Below are 18,047 nucleotides of genomic sequence, written 5' to 3'. Positions count from 1 at the left end.
GGATACTGGAGCTCATGTGCACCACTGGTTTGGAATCAGGGTTTTCCAACTCTCCTAGGTGAACTCGCCTTGTCCACCAACCCGGTTAAAGCGCCGGACATTCGCTTTTCGTCCTCTCAATTTCGTAAACAACACCCCCGCCACGAGAAGGCAGTGAGTAGGACTTCCCTGGCAGAGGCTATATATTCGCTGGCCATGTGAGAGCATTTCGAGAGGGAGAGTGGGCTCTCCCCACTCTCGGCCGTACCAGGGCATTTGGGGGCATAAGTGATAGGTGTCAGGATGTCGATTTTGGCGATGTAATCCGAAGACTACGACCAATTGTTCTTTGCCCTATACTTATGACAACCATCACATCGGAAGATATTTCCGTATCCTGGAAAGTCAATCTGGGAAGCAAGTAAAACTAGGTTTCATTGTTTAACAATAATACTCACTAAACAGCCACATCAGGCCCATTTGCCCTTTTTAAGTTCGGCCTAAGAACAGCCTAATCCTTCAACACGTTTGCCACACAAATCTCTTTTGTGATAGCTAAGACCATAAATGAAAACTTGTCAACAGCTACCAACCGTCCCATAAGACAGTTACCTCATAATTAGCTTATTTTCGGGGCTCTGTTGAAAACGAATCACCGCGTGCGTACTAAGTGGTTGCCAACCATGCGCCATATCAACAGGACATACCATGAAGTCCGCCATGACTGATCCGAAGTTTATGAGGAGGTTTCTAAGAAGTACAACGTAGTAAAGGTAAGTTAAACCACATTCAGATCGTGATGTACCAAGATATTTTGTCGCTGGTTACTTCTTTCAACGAAATTCCTAACTCCGCGGTCAGAAATTTGAGACTCTAGGAACTTAAATTCGAATTGCTAACGTATGCTCGGCAACGGAGAGGCTAAATTTTGCCATGTCTTCGCTAAAACTACAGTGGCTAGCGTCATCCGTCTGTCAGTTATTGGGAGACTAAACTGTCTGTTATTTCAATACTCTTATCAACGTGCTTGTGGGTACCTCTTAGCTGGTTTATTACCGAATTCGCTTTCAGAAATGCTTTATTATTTCAGGAAACATAGCTATTGTTCGGCAACTGTCATGGAACCGGACTTCATGAAACCAAGGACACAGTAAGTTACAAAAGCAACCAATGGAAAGTCGGTGATCTGTAAAGCTGAGAACGCTCGACTCAAAGGGAAAAAGAGATAATAAACCGAGTTTATGAGAGGTAGAATTTATTAGAAAAAAAATAGATATCCAGGGCAAAAGATGAACTGGTAAATAAAATCTGTAATTATACACAATTTCCAAAACAGAAAAGTAAATGTAAATTATACATGGTATATATACAGTACAAGTGCGACTATTACTATTATTCAAGCATAGCCATTAGGCTATCCGCCTTTGATTTGGCTTGTGCATACTCATCAGATTCAATATTATACAGAGGATTACGACATTCATCTAAAATTACTTCTTCTTCACCAACAGGTCCTAAGTCAGTAACAAACTGAAATTCATTTATTGTTTGACGGATAAAATCTAAACGACTAGACAGCTCCTGCCAACGAGTCTCAGGGTCACATTTGGTGTCCTTTTTGGGTTTTGTGTCGCTCTCGTCACCATCCTCCTCCTCAGAATGTTGTTTAAACTTCTGTACTGGGTCACAACCACATAGTTCATCTCTGACAAAAACTTCTACATCTAACTGAGGCCGAGTATGTCCAAGTTCCACTAGGACAGCAAGAGCGAACTGACTTGGATGAGCTGTGAGGCATAGATCAGTTTGATACCATAAGTTTATTAAATTTACACCATCCTTGCATAACTCATCAACAAGCTGGGCATCGGACCGATTCTCTAATAGATATGAATCGGAATGTGCACCACAAATGCGTCTCTAAATAGGGAGAAAATGAGAAAATTGATCAGTAAAAATGGTGACTTTGTAACCTGCATATCATAATAAATGGTTTACATATATCTACAGAAAGTAGTCAGGCAGGAATGTCAAAAAACAGTTGACATGAGCTATCGTTACCAACCAATCTCTAAAACATAAAAGGGAAACAAAGGTGATTTTATTTACTCAACCTTCAACCAAACGAAGAGCGAGTTTTTGAAGTACTATTATCTAGCTTTCTACAACCTTCTGCATCAGTAAGTCTATGTAAGACGTACCTTGGACACTTCAGTTGGGGACTTGCCAGTTTATTTTACGAACTACTCTTTTTGTTTAGTTTCATATACATTACCTTAGCACCGGTCACACACTTTATCAATGATAAGCGAACAGTGCTTCACAGATAGCTATGATAAAAGATAATCACCTTATGCATATCTTCTACTACCATACATGCCATGTTGCATAGCCATTTGGTTACTAAGAGGACAATGCAGTAACACCAGAATAGGCTGTATCGGTAGATGACAACCAAGCTCTATGTATCTTCACAGAGATTTTGTCAGACGCTAACCTATGAGGGTTGATGAGACTCCCAAGATACATGAAGCAGTCAACATACTCAACTACTTCGCAGACTATGATTAATCCAAATGATGAGGACAAGTTCTGGGGTAACATTTAGCATTTAGAGGAAAAGAAACAGATCGTGAACACGCTTGTGTTGTTACTATATTGGTTCAGGATTATGTCGGCATTTTTCTAACACTTACGATATAAACTCAAGTAAACAGTAACACAAGGGCACCTATATTATAGTTTATGAAAATATAGTAGTTGCGATTCACATTCGCAGACCAGTACTAAGCACTAGTTGATTGGAACACAGGAGAACCTGACAAAATAGTAATGATATATATGGTTACTTATGAGCAACCTCGCAAGATGAAAAGTTACAAACTCATTAAAGTTATCAATTTTAACTGAAGTTTTTTAAAACATGAACTCATTTGAATGCAAATCATATTCTGTTGTTGCTCGTGAAACAATGACTTTTCGGGACTGGCATGTTTTACATACAACATATGAGGCGCATGGATATAATAAGTGGAGTAACACTGAATCCTAGCCGCATGAGCCATCAACCTGAATGTGCTCCTAACTCCAAAGACGGGTATAAAGAAGGGCACTGTGGATTGAAGAATGGACAGTACGGCTGAACCCATGCAAAAGGGATTATGTTGGTTACTTCTTTTATATCAATCACAAATGTTACTATTCTGATTGTTATTCAAAATTTTTTAGGAAATAGGGAGAACAGAACACCACGTTAGAGTGGGCCAACCTGAAGAATCATTAAACGTGACTTCGACTTAAGACTTTGCAAGTTAGCCAGTCACATCATTCTGGTCAACTATATAAGATTAGGACTATCATTTGAAGGGTGTAAATAAGTTAGATTATAGCATTCATCAGTCAGTCACAACGCAGAACTTCGTACGTACGTACATCAGTTGGAGTTGCCATACCACATTAGCACAGATATTCAGTTGTCGAGTCAAATCTCATAGTGGTAGAAGTAGTAAGAGTAGAAGCACTATGTGAAAGATTAGGGTTTGAAGATGTTATTGAAGGAGCATAATCCAATGACATAAATTTGGAGAGAGAAAAAAGATAGGGACATGAAGAATTCAGAAGATTAGAATTTGGTAGAACACAAAGAGTGGATGCACCTTCGCCATTGCAAACGATTTTGAGCCAGGTCATTCAAGGTCTCCAACCATCGGTTGCTATCACCTCGCGAATTCCAACCAGGTAGTCTACACCTACCAGCATGGCTCAGTCCAATTGTCAGTGACTTCATGGATTTGTGCCACGTTTTGGTCTGGCCGACCCTAGCTTTCTTCCAACCTGCTCCTACACCATAAAACATAGCATTCATAGTCTAGAGCTTGTAATATTTCACCAACTCAATTTGATAAAGATTTATAAGCATCATATTACGTTATGTATGTAAGAAGATCATTGTCTATTTTCATACCATGCACAGCTTTAACTGTGTGAACAAAATTTCTAAATCGTATGGAGCATGTAAAACACAAAATACGTTTGACTAACATGCCAAAACAAACCCTTTCTACTATTAACACCAAGTTAACAAAACTTGTTCCCACCAACCCTCCGACCACCCTATATAAGTACTACCGAGGAGCTTGCAAATAAGGCAAAACGGGTATCGAATGTCAACTAGCTTTCAATAGTTCTTTATTGGATCAGGATGGAAACTACTCTATAACCGTAGGAAATCACTCAATAGGAGATCAAAGCGATTAAATACATAAAATAATAAGAATTTCTCACCTGATATGCTACTAAGTCGATAACAAATCCAGTTAATGCTTGATACGGAGTATACACCCACAGGTCATAACCCAATGATTCCATCAAGAAAAGTTCAGAATTGAGAACAAGATAACTATATCTCTCTTGATTTCTAGGAATATGCGAAATGAAAGTTTGAAGGCCAATTGGGAAATCTGCAGCTTTACAAGCAACATACAAGCAAGTTAACATTATATCACGTGGATAAAAGTCCATTACAGAATGATTAAGATAAAAACGTTTAAAATAGGTTGCAGCAAAACCATATACCTGAAATAATAAAGAAAAAAGAATGATGAAAGCTATTAACTGGTTGGATTACAGAATTATCAGTTGTGTGTATATTAGTTGAGTAAATGACAAAATTATAATGCTCAATAACCAAGAAGTTCATGAGTGTAACGTTCTAGTCACACAAATACATACTGTGTCCAAGTTATTGATAATACTCAACTACCCCAAATGCCCTGGTACGACCGAGAGTGGGGAGAGTCAGCTCTCCCTCTCAAAATGATCTCACATGATCACGCGAATATACAGCCTCTGTCAGGGAAGTCTTACTCACTGCCTTCTCGTGCCACAGGTGTTGTTTACGAAATTGAGAGGACGAAAAGAGAATGTCTGGACCTTTAACCGCGTTGGTGGACACGGAGAATCCACCTAGAGGAGTTGGACAACCCTGATTCCAAACCAATCATGCACATGGGCTCCAGTATCCTGAAGGAACAAATGGCGTTTCAATCTATTCTTGGTCACCAGCTACCATGGGACTGCATCTCCTCACGATGCCCCATTGACTTGTGGATCAGACCTTTAGGTCAAAGGCTCCGGGTGTGGCCTCCTAAGAAAACCACCTGCTTCAGTTTGGGCACCTGGGCAGTATCATAGCCCTCACACAAATCAAATGAGATTTGTGAGGAGCATATGTACCTGGTGCTTCCTTGTACCAATATTTATGTGTTTAAATAAATAAATAATAAATAAAGTGAAGAGAGGTTCAAATATGTAACCGAATGACTGAAATCGATGTGATGAGAGTGCGGGTTCGTGAATGCGCATCGCTGAGGAGTCCCATAATAGAACGAAACGGTCGTCCAGGGCTTCCAGGTTTTCGATGGTGGTCTAGTTTCAATTGGCTCATGATTTCAGCTATGAAAAATACTGAAATCTCCACAAAACCCCTTCTGATCTATGTGATTTATTTATTAGATTACTACTCAAAAACATAAATGTATCTACCCACTCAAAATGTCAGTCAGTCAGTGTGAAAGTGGAGCCTGGAACAGATTTACGTTGACCCAAATTGTCATATTGAATATGCATAATATTATATTAACAGTATGGTAGCAATGACAATAAAAACGACTAGAAATTAAGAACACAGTTTAAAAAGAAAGAGTGGAAAATAGTGTATAGAAGAATACTGCAATTCCATTTATTTATTTATTTATTTAAACACATATATATTGGTACAAAAGGGCACCAGGTACATATGCGCCACACTATTTGTGTGTGTGGGCTGTGATACTGCCTGGGTGCCCAAACTGAAGCAGGTGGTTTTCTTAGGGGGCCACACCCCGAGCCTTTGACCAAAAGGTCTGATCCACAAGGCAGTGGAGCATCGTGAGGAGATGCAGTCCCATGGTAGCCGTTGACCAATGACAGGTTCGTCCGCCATTCGTTCCATCAGGATACTGGAGCTCATGTGCACCATTGGTTTGGAATCAGGGTTTTCCAACTCCCCCAGGTGGACCCTCCGTGTCCACCAACCCGGTTAAAGCGCCGGACATTCGCTTTTCGTCCTCTCACTTTCGTAAACAACACCCCCGCCACGAGAAGGCAGTGAGTAGGACTTCCCTGGCAGAGGCTATATATTCGCTGGCCATGTGAGAGCATTTCGAGAGGGAGAGTGGGCTCTCCCCACTCTCGGCCGTACCAGGGCATTTGGGGGGCACTGCAATTCCAGATGAAGAAGATATAAAAGTGAATGCATTTACAACACAGTCTTTTAAATAAATAGGGTAAATTAAATCAGAATTTCAGTAAGAATTGAGGAAATCACAAGAATGGTGTAAGAGTAAGAAAACCACCAACTTTCTGTTTTGATGAAAACATCGAAAGTATGTGGTCTTCCACGATTTCTGACAGCTAATAAATTTAATTTGAGGGAAATGATTTTCTCAAAATATATGACAACGGTGAGGCAGCTGGAAAATCTGACTTTTGAGGACTTTCAGGAATATTTTAAACAACAGAAATAGAGACAGGACAGTAATATGATTATGATAGGGAACAAAATTGATGTGTGTTAAACTCTAGAACAAAGTTCCTGTAACCGCAGTTCACACATTTACTAGACAGGCTATGCATCTTAACGTTACTTTTTGCAGAAAATCTCACTAGTTAGACAAAATTGGAACAAGTTATATCATTAGTCCAAAGGATTCGAGTTACTTCATTGCTGAAATTAGTGAGTGGATTTTTGTCAGTCTTTGTTGACATGTGTCTGTCCTGTGTAGGTAGCTTCGATAGAACCATTGTCACAAGTTATTTAAAACAGATGGATTGTAGAATCAAGAACGCATGTTACATTTAATTTGAGACTCGTTAGCTCGATGTATTTGCATCACAACACTGATGTATACTGACAGTTGGACCACAACACACACCTGGTTTAAACACCTAACGCATTACTCACAGAGTTACTGAGTTCATATCACTTAGTCAGTCAGTTAAATGTAACGTAGAACCTGGTACGTGTGTAGATTGGTTCAAGTTGCCACACCGCGATAGCGCAGAAACATGACAAATCCGACGGCCTAAATTAACAGTCAATGATGTTATCAACTGATGTCTCCTCATGTTTTTGGTCACCATTAACGTTTGAACAATCTACTTTATACAAGCCAGTAAAGCAGATCAGGATAGGCAGCGGCTGAAAATGACTAATACATACCTCAACTACTTCAGTCGATATAAGTTTACAACCAAATTAACAGAGTTACTAAGTTGACTAACTTTCCACCGATGAAGGCAGATAGATTCGAATGAGTTCATGTATGGCTACTTTTAATAATTAACAATTTTCATTCCCTAGTGCTGAACAAACATACAGAAAACTTAAGCCTTATAAAATGTGTAGTTCAGATAAATAATGATAACCAATACGCATATCTTTACTTATCAGTCTGAATGTAAACAAAGAATATTAACTGAGCAAAAATGAAACGTAGTTAAGTAATTGATCGAATACAAACAGGATGATATAAAGTTATCAACATTCTCATGAAAATAATAATATATCAGGGAAACAGCCCCAAAATGCCCTGGTACGACCGAGAGTGGGGAGAGTCAGCTCTCCCTCTCAAAATGCTCTCATATGGTCACGCGTATATAGCCTCTAACAGGGAAGTCTTACTCACTGCCTTCTCGTGGCATTACTGTTGTTTACGAAACTGAGAAGACGAAAAGAGAATGTCTGGACCTTTAACCGCGTTGGTGGACACGGAGAATCCACCTAGAGGAGTTGGACAACCCTGATTCCAAACCAATCATGCACATGGGCTCCAGTATCCTGAAGGAACAAATGGCGTTTCAATCTATTCTTGGTCACCAGCTACCATGGGACTGCATCTCCTCACGATGCCCCATTGACTTGTGGATCAGACCTTTAGGTCAAAGGCTCCGGGTGTGGCCTCCTAAGAAAACCACCTGCTTCAGTTTGGGCACCTGGGCAGTATCACAGCCCTCACACAAATCAAATGACATTTGTTTGGCGCATATGTATCTGGTGCTTCCTTGTACCAATATTTATGTGTTTAAATAATAAATAATGATAACAATGGAAACAGGCTTGTTTAACAGATCAAAAACTTACTTCATTTGGTAACTGAGGTGTTGTAAATTTATCAAATAAAATTTTCATTAAATATACATAGTGTTTAACAATTTTAAATTCTTGATCAGGATCTAATCCAACAACTAATGTATTGTTCATATTCTCATTATTATTATTTCTAACTTCTACTTCTTTAGTTGATTGTAACCGTTTAAGTGCAGTTGCATTACAATCTGAACGAAGAGTAATTAATTCCGAAGGGGTAAAATGCCAATTACAAAACTGAGTGCTAGTTACATAGGCCTAATAAAGTAGAGAAAAAAAGAAACGAGAGGTTAGCTAATATGATAGAAAGATTAAAATTCTAGGTAAAAATCGTTCACTGAATCAGAAAAATTACCTTTACGGTAAAAAGTTACTTCAGTGCCAGATTATATAGTCAGTCATATACAACACAGAACCTGGAACATGTTTATATCACTAAAAGCTTACAGGCCATCCGCACAGACAGATGGAATTGTCAAGACAAATACCAGAGGAGAAGAGGTAGTGACATCATTCATGCTAATTGAAAAGACTGGGTATCCAGGATATAATGAGATAAAATATGGGTTCGTGGCATTTGAAAAAACCATAGTTATTCAAAAACTTAGGATTTGAAGGAGTGAAAATATTAAATGCATCTGTGCTATCGAGAAAATTTCGAGTCATTTCAGACAGTCGTTAACTATTTGTTACGATAATCACGCAGACTCTAACCAGGTAGCTTGTAGCTACCTACATGGCTCAGTCAAATAGTCAGTGTCTTTATGAATTGATCCCGGGTTATATAACAATATATTGAATATAAAGACTGATTACAGAAACTCTTAACCTTTAAAATGAACACATTTTGCCGAAGGAACTACACTGAACAAGTACAAATATGAATAACTGTTTCTAGAGTAAGTAAAGTAGCTGTATAGGAACTGGAAGGGAGGTTTGTAAAACTGAATTATAGGGTATTATTTAACTTATAGGTAACATTTTACTACAAACTGACAAGTCAGTGAAATATTGAAGTTGAAAATATTACTTTGCCTCAGTACATAGTAACTGACAGTGAAACTATGATGATTTGGAGGACACATGATCACTTCATCGTCAGCTCGGTATTACAACTAATAATCACTACCCAGTAGATGAACCTACACGGAGTTGCACAGAGTTCGAATTTTGAGAAGTTTTAAATTTACACTCACCGTGTAGCACAGGTATGTAGACAAAAACGATTTGGTTATTACAGTACAAAGCTTTTACTTTCCCCTCACGTTTTCGTCATGTCAGTGTACATATAACTCCCGATGAAGGTAGAATAGAAAAAACATTTATCATACACTTTACACATGTATAACTGACTACAATACATAGGAATTACTAAAATGATTTTGATTATTTATTTAAACACATGAACAATGGTACAAAGAGGAATCAAATAGATATGCGCCATATAAATCATTCGATTTGTGTGGGGGCTGGAATACTACTCGGGTCTCAAAACAGAAGCAGTTCGTCTCCTTGGGGGCCACGCTCGGAGCCTTTGACACAAAGGTCTAATCCACAAGACAGTGGAGCAACGTTAGGAGACCCAGTCCCATGGTGGCCGGTGACCAAGAATAGATTCAGACACCACTTTTTCCCTCAGGATCCTGAAGCTCATGTGCACCATTGGTTTGGAATCAGGGTTTTCCAAGTCCTCTAGGTGGACCCTCTGTGTCCACCAACCCGGTTAAAGCGCGGGACATTCGCTTTACGTCCTCTCAATTTCGCAAACAACACCCCCGCCGCAAGAAGGCAGTGAGTAGGACTTCTCTGGCAGTGGTCGCATACGCGTGGCCATGTGAGAGCAACTGGGAGAGCTGACTCTCCCCACTCTCGGCCGCACCAGGGCATTCGGGGACTGCTGAATTTGAAGATTCAAATCAAGAACTGACTCAGGAAGAACTAAACAGATGCTAAGTGCTAGTTAGGGATTTCACATCAATGAATATTCACGACCGCACCAGGGGTCGGACCTGAGACCTTCAGGTAAACGTTTAACATTCAAATCACTAGGTGATATATCCAGCAGTCTATATTCATGACTTTAGACAATTTTTGATATGTCTGTGCATTCGAACCTTTACTTTCCAACTCACATTATGATGATCCCGAAGGTAAATGAGACTTATTTAAATCTTTTCCATCTTTACGACAAGAATATATATACTATCCTAAGCAATAGCACACCAGCATGAACTCCTTGACAACTCCAAACACCTCGTTACAAAAGGTAAGAGAAAGTATGGGCTTCTGTAAGTTTTTTAAAATTATTTTACACATTAATGGTGAGCAGTAGTCGCTAAATAATAAGTAGCTTATATGGAATTGCATACTGAAACAATTACAACTGTATTTTCAAAGTTGAAGAGTTTTCTTTAAATAACAGGCCCAAACCACTGTACAGCTTTCTCAGTTGTTTTGAAAAAGTTATAGACGACAGAACTACAAAAGAATGATAACACTGAACAATCCAAATACCTCCGCTATGTGGGAGCAATGTTAAATTGATTGAAGACTTCTGTCATTTGTAAAGACGTTCTTAGGGTGTTTTTTCTTCGACAACCGATTCCAGGGCATGGTATTATTTAACGAATTAAAAGCCGTCTATTTACTGAGAATTAGGAAGTTTGAGGAAAGATCACTAATGTATTCACAATATGAGTCCTTGAAGGTCGATTCATAGTTTTATAAAACAAAGTCAGCAATTAGTACTAGCTATAAGTACTTAATGATAGTTAGGTGTATTACGCAGACCCCGTTTGAAACTAGGAACGAAAACACTTCAGTAAAGAACGATGGCTTAGTCCAAATGTGAACACTTTAAACAATCGGCTTAGTTCTCTGATCAAAAGACTGCTCTACTTTTGAGAACAGAAAGCAGATCGCATGGACCAAATGTCTTCTAGTGTTGTAATTTGATTTTCTTATGAATCACCGTATTTCTATATCGATCAGTGTGTTAACCACTAAGTATCAGAAAATTTGACAAGAGCTTTGAGTGGTGAAACAACTGGACTATTTTTTTACATTGCTTCACTAACAATTCCAGGTATTTCTGAACGCTGATTCATGAGCAGAATACCTCCTACTGCTGGTAGCTCGAGTAATAAAAGTTTTCGTCAGTCGCCAGATATAGCTGCTAATTTCATTTCAGTGTGTTCTGGTTAGGTTAAGAGTGAAAGTTACATTACTATATTCGCAGTCCAATAAAAATATAACCCGCGGGCGAAAATTGGTACCGAGGACACCGAACGCCGACTTTTGAGCAAAGATCTAGATAAATTCATCGCTAATCCAGTCATAGTTAATGTAGAACCAGAGACAGATCTTGTTCGGCTAAAATTACTACACTACATAGCAACCAAGTGAATACAACAAATAATAAAGAAGTCGAAATAAGAGCAACTTAGAGAGGACAAATTACGTGAATTCAGACACTTGCTCGACCAATTAATTAACAACCAGATATCAATAACCAAGGCAGTGTTGGAACAAATACAAACTAGGGACTGAGTCATCTACAATACAAAATTAATAAATTGTATATATGACACAGGTGTATGTCTTCACATTCCCTCGCCAGTCAATCATAGCGTTATTTGTCTGGCTATATCACTTTCCGTAGTAGTAAAATAAGGTTTGAAAAGGAATATACAGGTAGGATAAAAGTATGAAATGACTATGAAACTGGTGGAAGATAATGTTATTGATTTGCAGCCATTCCAAACCACTGATCATAATTACTGAGGTAACCACGTAGAGTGTGTCTACCAAAACGGCTCAGCCAAAAATGTAGTAAACTGATACTGTCTTGCTTTGACAACCACTAGCTTATTTTTAACCAGCTCCTGTGTCAACCATCATTACTCATCAAGCTAGCTAGTGGTTGGGTACATAGAACACATGAGTCCCAGCCATCTCAGTCGATAGAGGTTTACAAACTTGTTATTGGATTTGTCATCTTTATCCAGTAACTTTTAACTCAGCTAGTTTAACACAAGCCAATTGAATATCACATAATCTTTAAGTTAAAACTTAAAGATATTAAAAATCCTCCATATAAATTTAAGAACATATCAAACATGTTTAGCATAACTGTTTTCTATATAAAAGGGAAATATTAAAAAGAAAACACATGAATTTCATAACTCAGCTTTATTAACTTGTCGTTACAAATCGAAAATATAAACAAGTTAGGACTCAGAATAATCGTTAGATCATCACCACATAAACAATTACATATATATAGATAGATAACCGGCTACAACGCAGACTGATCCTGTTCCATAGGAGTAGGACCAGAATCGGGGATGGCTGCAGCTGGTGCATCCACTTGAGTAGCTTCGAATAACTTCAAATATGGATCAATATCATCATCTTCAAATATTGTGAATTTCATGTCTTTTCCAACTATAGCAAGTGAACAATTCTAGAACATCAAAAAAATATAGGAAAACCTCTTTTTTATTGTAGTATATAAAGTCATTAAATGTAATGCTACTTACTGAATGTGAAATTAAAACAATTCATAAAAACTAGTAGACTTTTAATCATTGAGTTACAAGTTTTCATCAGGTTTCAATTACAGTAGTAGAATAAAATCATCAATTTTGGATTTATGGGAGATTGAATGATTCTAACTACTGCAACTAAACGAAGTCTACCTTCCGTAAGTTATATTCGAGTTTCGGGTCTCATATATAATTATATAGAAGCATTAGCCAAAATATTATAATGTTTATCTTTTGTCAATACAATTCTTTTATGAGTAAAAAATGCTTACTAACTTGAATGGCCTCACAGATTAGAGAAAATTGACTACTATCTCACTAGTGGTATCTGGAAGACTGACTCATAACGTTTTGGCCTGCACGCTCAATGAGACCCAAGTCTAAATATGCTGATGCATTGTTAACTAGTCACCCTAGGTTAGAAAAACCAAATACTTGAAGCATCGTTAATTTTACATAAACTCTTATGCTTTTAACTCTGCACATTTTGTTTCAGCTTCACTTAAAATTGATATTGTTCTAAACTCATTCTTGTTCGTGAAGGGTTCTAGACAGTAAACAACATAGAAGAGGCGACGCGCAAAGAAAAGCTTGGTGTCAAATGACCATTTGGATTTATATCATAATAACAGTGGAAGCAGTTGTATAATCATACGCGGTTGGTTGAAACGTAGTGGGTTAATATCGTTTGTCCAGATTCGCGAGCTTTACTACCCTCCTTCCTTGACGGTGTTCGTAGTGGCATTTTAGGGTTCATTTACAATCCTGCATGTGGACATATACTTAACACATACAAAAGATTAAATATCAATAATAAACGCCAAAGTCATTCAATGTAGTAGTGTTCGTGAGTCGTTTTAGTCTTTAGTCACTTAATAATTGAACATGAATGACTTAAGTAGAAGCATATTCAATGAATCTCTCTGTAGTATCTAGTACAATGTTAAGCCCATACGAGTTATTCTAGCTTTCAGACAGACCAATCAATCTATTTATTCTTCTTGAGTTACATTTTGATCTTGTTAATTATTCCCTTATTATTAATTCTGACTAGATGAGCGTATGTGCGGACATTGCTTGTCCTAGTTATCACATGTCATTAACTTATTTTTGTCTGACTATAAATATCGGGTCACGCATGATCAAAATGAGTTAGCTCACTCACCACTTGTCTGGATAAACGAATGCTTAAAATAAATCCCTACAGCGCAACCCGTATTCGGCTTCTTATTACCGCGTCACACAAACGGGGTTAGCCTAGGTAATGAACGGAGTTAAATGGAAGATTTATGTTCATAGCATATTCATACGTCCATCTAAATCGGAGTCAGATCAGCGGGTTAAAAAATGTATCCCGACAATAATGAATTTAGGAAACTAAGCTGTGTGCAAGTAAACAGGAGATAAATCGGTGAGATCGAAAATGAATGACTGACTGATGAAGACCTACAAGCCACACAATCAATCATGGTCAACGTAGAGTCAGGTACAAATGTGTTAACAAGCCTAGGAATACCAGACAGTGATGAACATGATAAATTAAGGGGGTGTTAAGATGGAAACATATTAAGGTTTCATATAATGATGGGGGTCTGTATTGAAGATGTTAAACCTCAAAATATAACGCTTTATGATAAAACCAGTCTTTAAATTTGCATAGTAAAGTAGGTTTTCAGTGGAACTTAATGTATTAATTCCTTCGGTCTGAAATCAGATCTTTGATTTTTTTTAGTGGTTTTTTATTGTATGCATAAATTTACTGATTTTATGCTCAACAGATAATTGCTCAGACAATAAATTTGTAGTCGGAAATCAGAAATTTGATCGACACATAGTTGAACAAACGTGGATGTAAACCAGTCTTATTTGGTTTCTCCTACAAGATTTATTTTTGAGTAGGTGGGGGTAGGAGTGAGACGTTTTATCTGGTATCGAAGTTCTTTAGAGTTATTGCTGCTATCCCGTAAACATAAGTGTGTTTTTTACTCCTGTTCGACAGTACACAAAATAACTATGGGAAGCCTCAAACAAAACAGTTCATACAGTGGTGAAATATGTTGGAGGATATTTTATGTAGATGAAAAGCTTTTACAACACACTGAAGTTTTACCATGAATCATTGCTTCAACAATTTTTTATACACTACCATTGACCTAAAAATAAGTAGAAAATAATGTTCAGCAACAGTCTTCTATTAGCTTCCAACTGACGAATCATCTAGTTAGACTATAAAGCATACCATTTTGCTTTTTTCAGTGGTTAACATACTATTAAAGTTTGCAATGAACGTTATAAAAACCTTCAGTAACCTGATTCTTGGATTTAACAGCACATACATATCTTCCTCAAATGTATCTAAACTTGAATATAATAAATAAACAGACTCATTCACCGGGTACTTGGGCATAAAGCATACTCTGTTGGAGTCAATAACACTAGCTAGTTCCCCAAAATGAGGTAGGTTCGGCTGAGTTTGATGTCAAAATACATTTATAGGATCGGTTTTGATGAAAATAAACTCACTTTTATGTTCAAACTGACTTCATTTGGCAACGTGCTGTTTAAAGCTTTCAATCCATGACAAATTAAATCGTCCAAAGATGAACCTTTAAATTCATTTAAATGTCGTTCCAAGTAAGTACGAGCTGACTGAGAGCGAGAACCAATGGCTATGCATTTGCAATCGTATGCGTTTGAGGATGGACACTTAAGTTAAGAGAAAAAGGGTGTAAATCTGAGGCTGTGAGAAAATACCAACTGGTTGAACTTTACATGAACTAAGAAGTAAACTCAATGATTTATATGACATGCGTATGAAATGAGGAATGAACTGAATAGTTATATTTGTTTGTTGTTTCGAAAAAGTCGTATACTTGGAAGTAGAAGATATTTCATTTGCTCCCAACTCAGATGAAGTCCTAGTTTAACATTAATATCAGCCAGACGATGAAATCAATTGCACATCTAAATGATGAAACCGAAACTTTTGGTTTCAAACCTTTGAAGGCAGGAGATATTCAAAAACTCAGGACCTGCGATATGCAGGTAACAGCTTAAGTTAACAAACTTGACGTTAGCACAGTGAGAAATTAACAAGATGATACATGGGTTAAAACAATATATATATGGTGGCGGGAAGTCATAAGTTGCTTATTTCTTAAGCAACAAAGGAATCACACGTAATCGTAGTGAACTCAAATGACAATGTTTAACAATGCACCAACGAAGTTTAGGCAAAGCAGTAAAATTAAAATGACTTGGAGAACGTAAGTTGGGTGGATAAATCTAAGCGGGTGGTATCATAAGCTCTGGTACAAAGTATGGATGGATGGTAGATGAGTTTAAGATGAGAATAGTCTACACCTAATAATTAAAGATAACGTCCTCGTCTACAAAATATTTCGGCGAGACTATAATTTGTCGACGAACCAATCACGTATAACAGGTCTTGGATTTTCGTGCGAAATTCACTCATCCATTTGGATAAATACAGTTTTTGCATTATAGATTATGTCAGTTCGTGATGAAAACCCGAAATCTAATTCCTAACCCTAACAGTCAGCTACAAGGACTCACACAGGTTTATAACTCTCATTTGGTCCTGGTTATTAGATGGACACTCAAGGTTAGCCTAGTGTCGTTTAAAGGTCGTCCGTAAATTATTGTCTCACTAAAATCACTATATGGATTGCGAGTGAAGGATACGAACATCCTAGGACAAATCGAACGTTCCTATAGTTTAGATATTTGAAAAGACACCTACGAATCCAAATTCTTACAAGTTCTCTTGAAAAAATTATTCACATCAATTATTTCGACTCCAGGCTCGGAGGATTAAAAAATTAAAAACGAACATATTAAAGAAAATACGTTGAACATATTACGTTTCTAGGAAATACACTTTCGACACAGAATTTGCTTGTGAGACGACAGAAGTTGATGTGAGGAGTGACTACCACGTTATATTAATGTATTTATGCCATATTTTTAGTCTTCTAAAGTATAACTTACCAAGTAGTAAACATGTGGTCCCAAGGCATCACAACCAGTAACTAGCATACCAACTCCGAAAGGTCGTCGACCGTATCTCTGAGTAGGAACTTGCATCTTGAGAGCTATTTTAGAAAGCAGACGTGAAATTGGGAGTGGCTCATCATATGCCCATCTGCTATCCGCACACTCACGACGCATTGAACGACTAAGAAGCCGGCCATCAGCAGTTAAACCCGAAATTGCCACCCCTACATGATCATCTATTTGAATGATCTTTTCTTGGTAGGAAGAGAGCTCGGATGGTGCTCTCTTTAAGGCAACAATTATGGCGTAGTCATGATTCTTCAAGGCGACTGCTGCTGAGCCCTGCTTTACAGCTTCCATAGCATATTCGATTTGATGAATTCGTCCTTGTGGACTCCATATGGAAACATCGTGGTCATATTGATTTCTAAACATTGCTGAGTAAGGTAGCAAATCGAAATACCACCTTCATGTTCAATCCTCAATCTCCAATGACCAGATGAATAATTAAATATATTTCGTTTAACTCGTTTACCGAGTATAATATCGTGTTTTTATGCTCATAAGTCATATACATAACTTACTTAAACAAATTTAAACCATCTTAAAAAGGTAGGGGTCTACAGCATGCTCCTCCGATTATTCGTCTCACACATAAGAGTCAGATTTTTTTGTGGGACACTGTAAGCTGCAAATTCTTAAAAGTAAAGGACTCTCAGATCAGCGAAGTTCATCAGAAAGGAGTTACTTTCAGGGGATGTCTCATGTTTTCACTAAAGATGATTTGAAATAATATAAACTTTAGTCTACCCATATCATATATTTGAACCTAAAAGATAATGCGCATCCTATCACTGAGGAAATTAAGATCTGAAGAATACTGAAAATAAGTTTCAGATAAGGATGATCATCAAACCCAGTATTAGACTCAGGTATTTTATACTGTACAGAACGTCTCTGTAATATCTTACGCCTAAGGTGTATCATAACCATTTATCAATATTATCCCACAGTTTTCTATATTTAGTCACAACAATCCGCTAACTATTCAGTAGTTATTTTCATTCAAGTCAAATTAAAAGTAAGGGGAGATACTGTTTCCACTTTCATATCAATTCGAACTTCGTTGCACCTTTACTTCAAAAGCATAAAAGTGCCACATGTATTCGGAGTTTAATACCAAATCTAACTTGCGTATAACAACTCAACCAAATCAGTGGTCAGAAATGAAGGGCTTCGAAGATACGTTTGGAAGTATCGGTTTGTCGGGGAGAATTTGGTTTAAGCTCTCTAGCAGCTGCAAGGGATGCGGGCAC

The 18,047-nt window shown here is 37.7% G+C and overlaps 1 protein-coding gene across 1 annotated transcript; it reads right to left on the bottom strand.

The window, feature by feature from the left end:
* Positions 1–1,368: 1,368 nt before the first annotated feature.
* Positions 1,369–17,166, bottom strand: Smp_170730 (proteasome subunit alpha 1 (T01 family); the record flags this gene model as incomplete). The annotated part of the gene is made up of 7 exons (XM_018797438.1): positions 1,369–1,899; positions 4,264–4,554; positions 8,162–8,425; positions 12,179–12,224; positions 12,469–12,632; positions 15,238–15,420; positions 16,726–17,166. The coding sequence occupies 7 exons, from the start codon at positions 17,164–17,166 to the stop codon at positions 1,372–1,374; spliced, it is 1,917 nt and encodes a 638-aa protein (XP_018652480.1). The 3' UTR covers positions 1,369–1,371.
* Between the last annotated feature and the right edge of the window lie 881 nt (positions 17,167–18,047).

The sequence above is a fragment of the Schistosoma mansoni genome, chromosome 4, assembly GCF_000237925.1.
Source record: "Schistosoma mansoni strain Puerto Rico chromosome 4, complete genome".
NCBI classification, from domain to species: Eukaryota; Metazoa; Platyhelminthes; class Trematoda; order Strigeidida; family Schistosomatidae; genus Schistosoma; species Schistosoma mansoni.
Note: the sequence above shows the minus strand (reverse complement) of the source record. Positions and strands in the feature narration are given on the sequence as shown.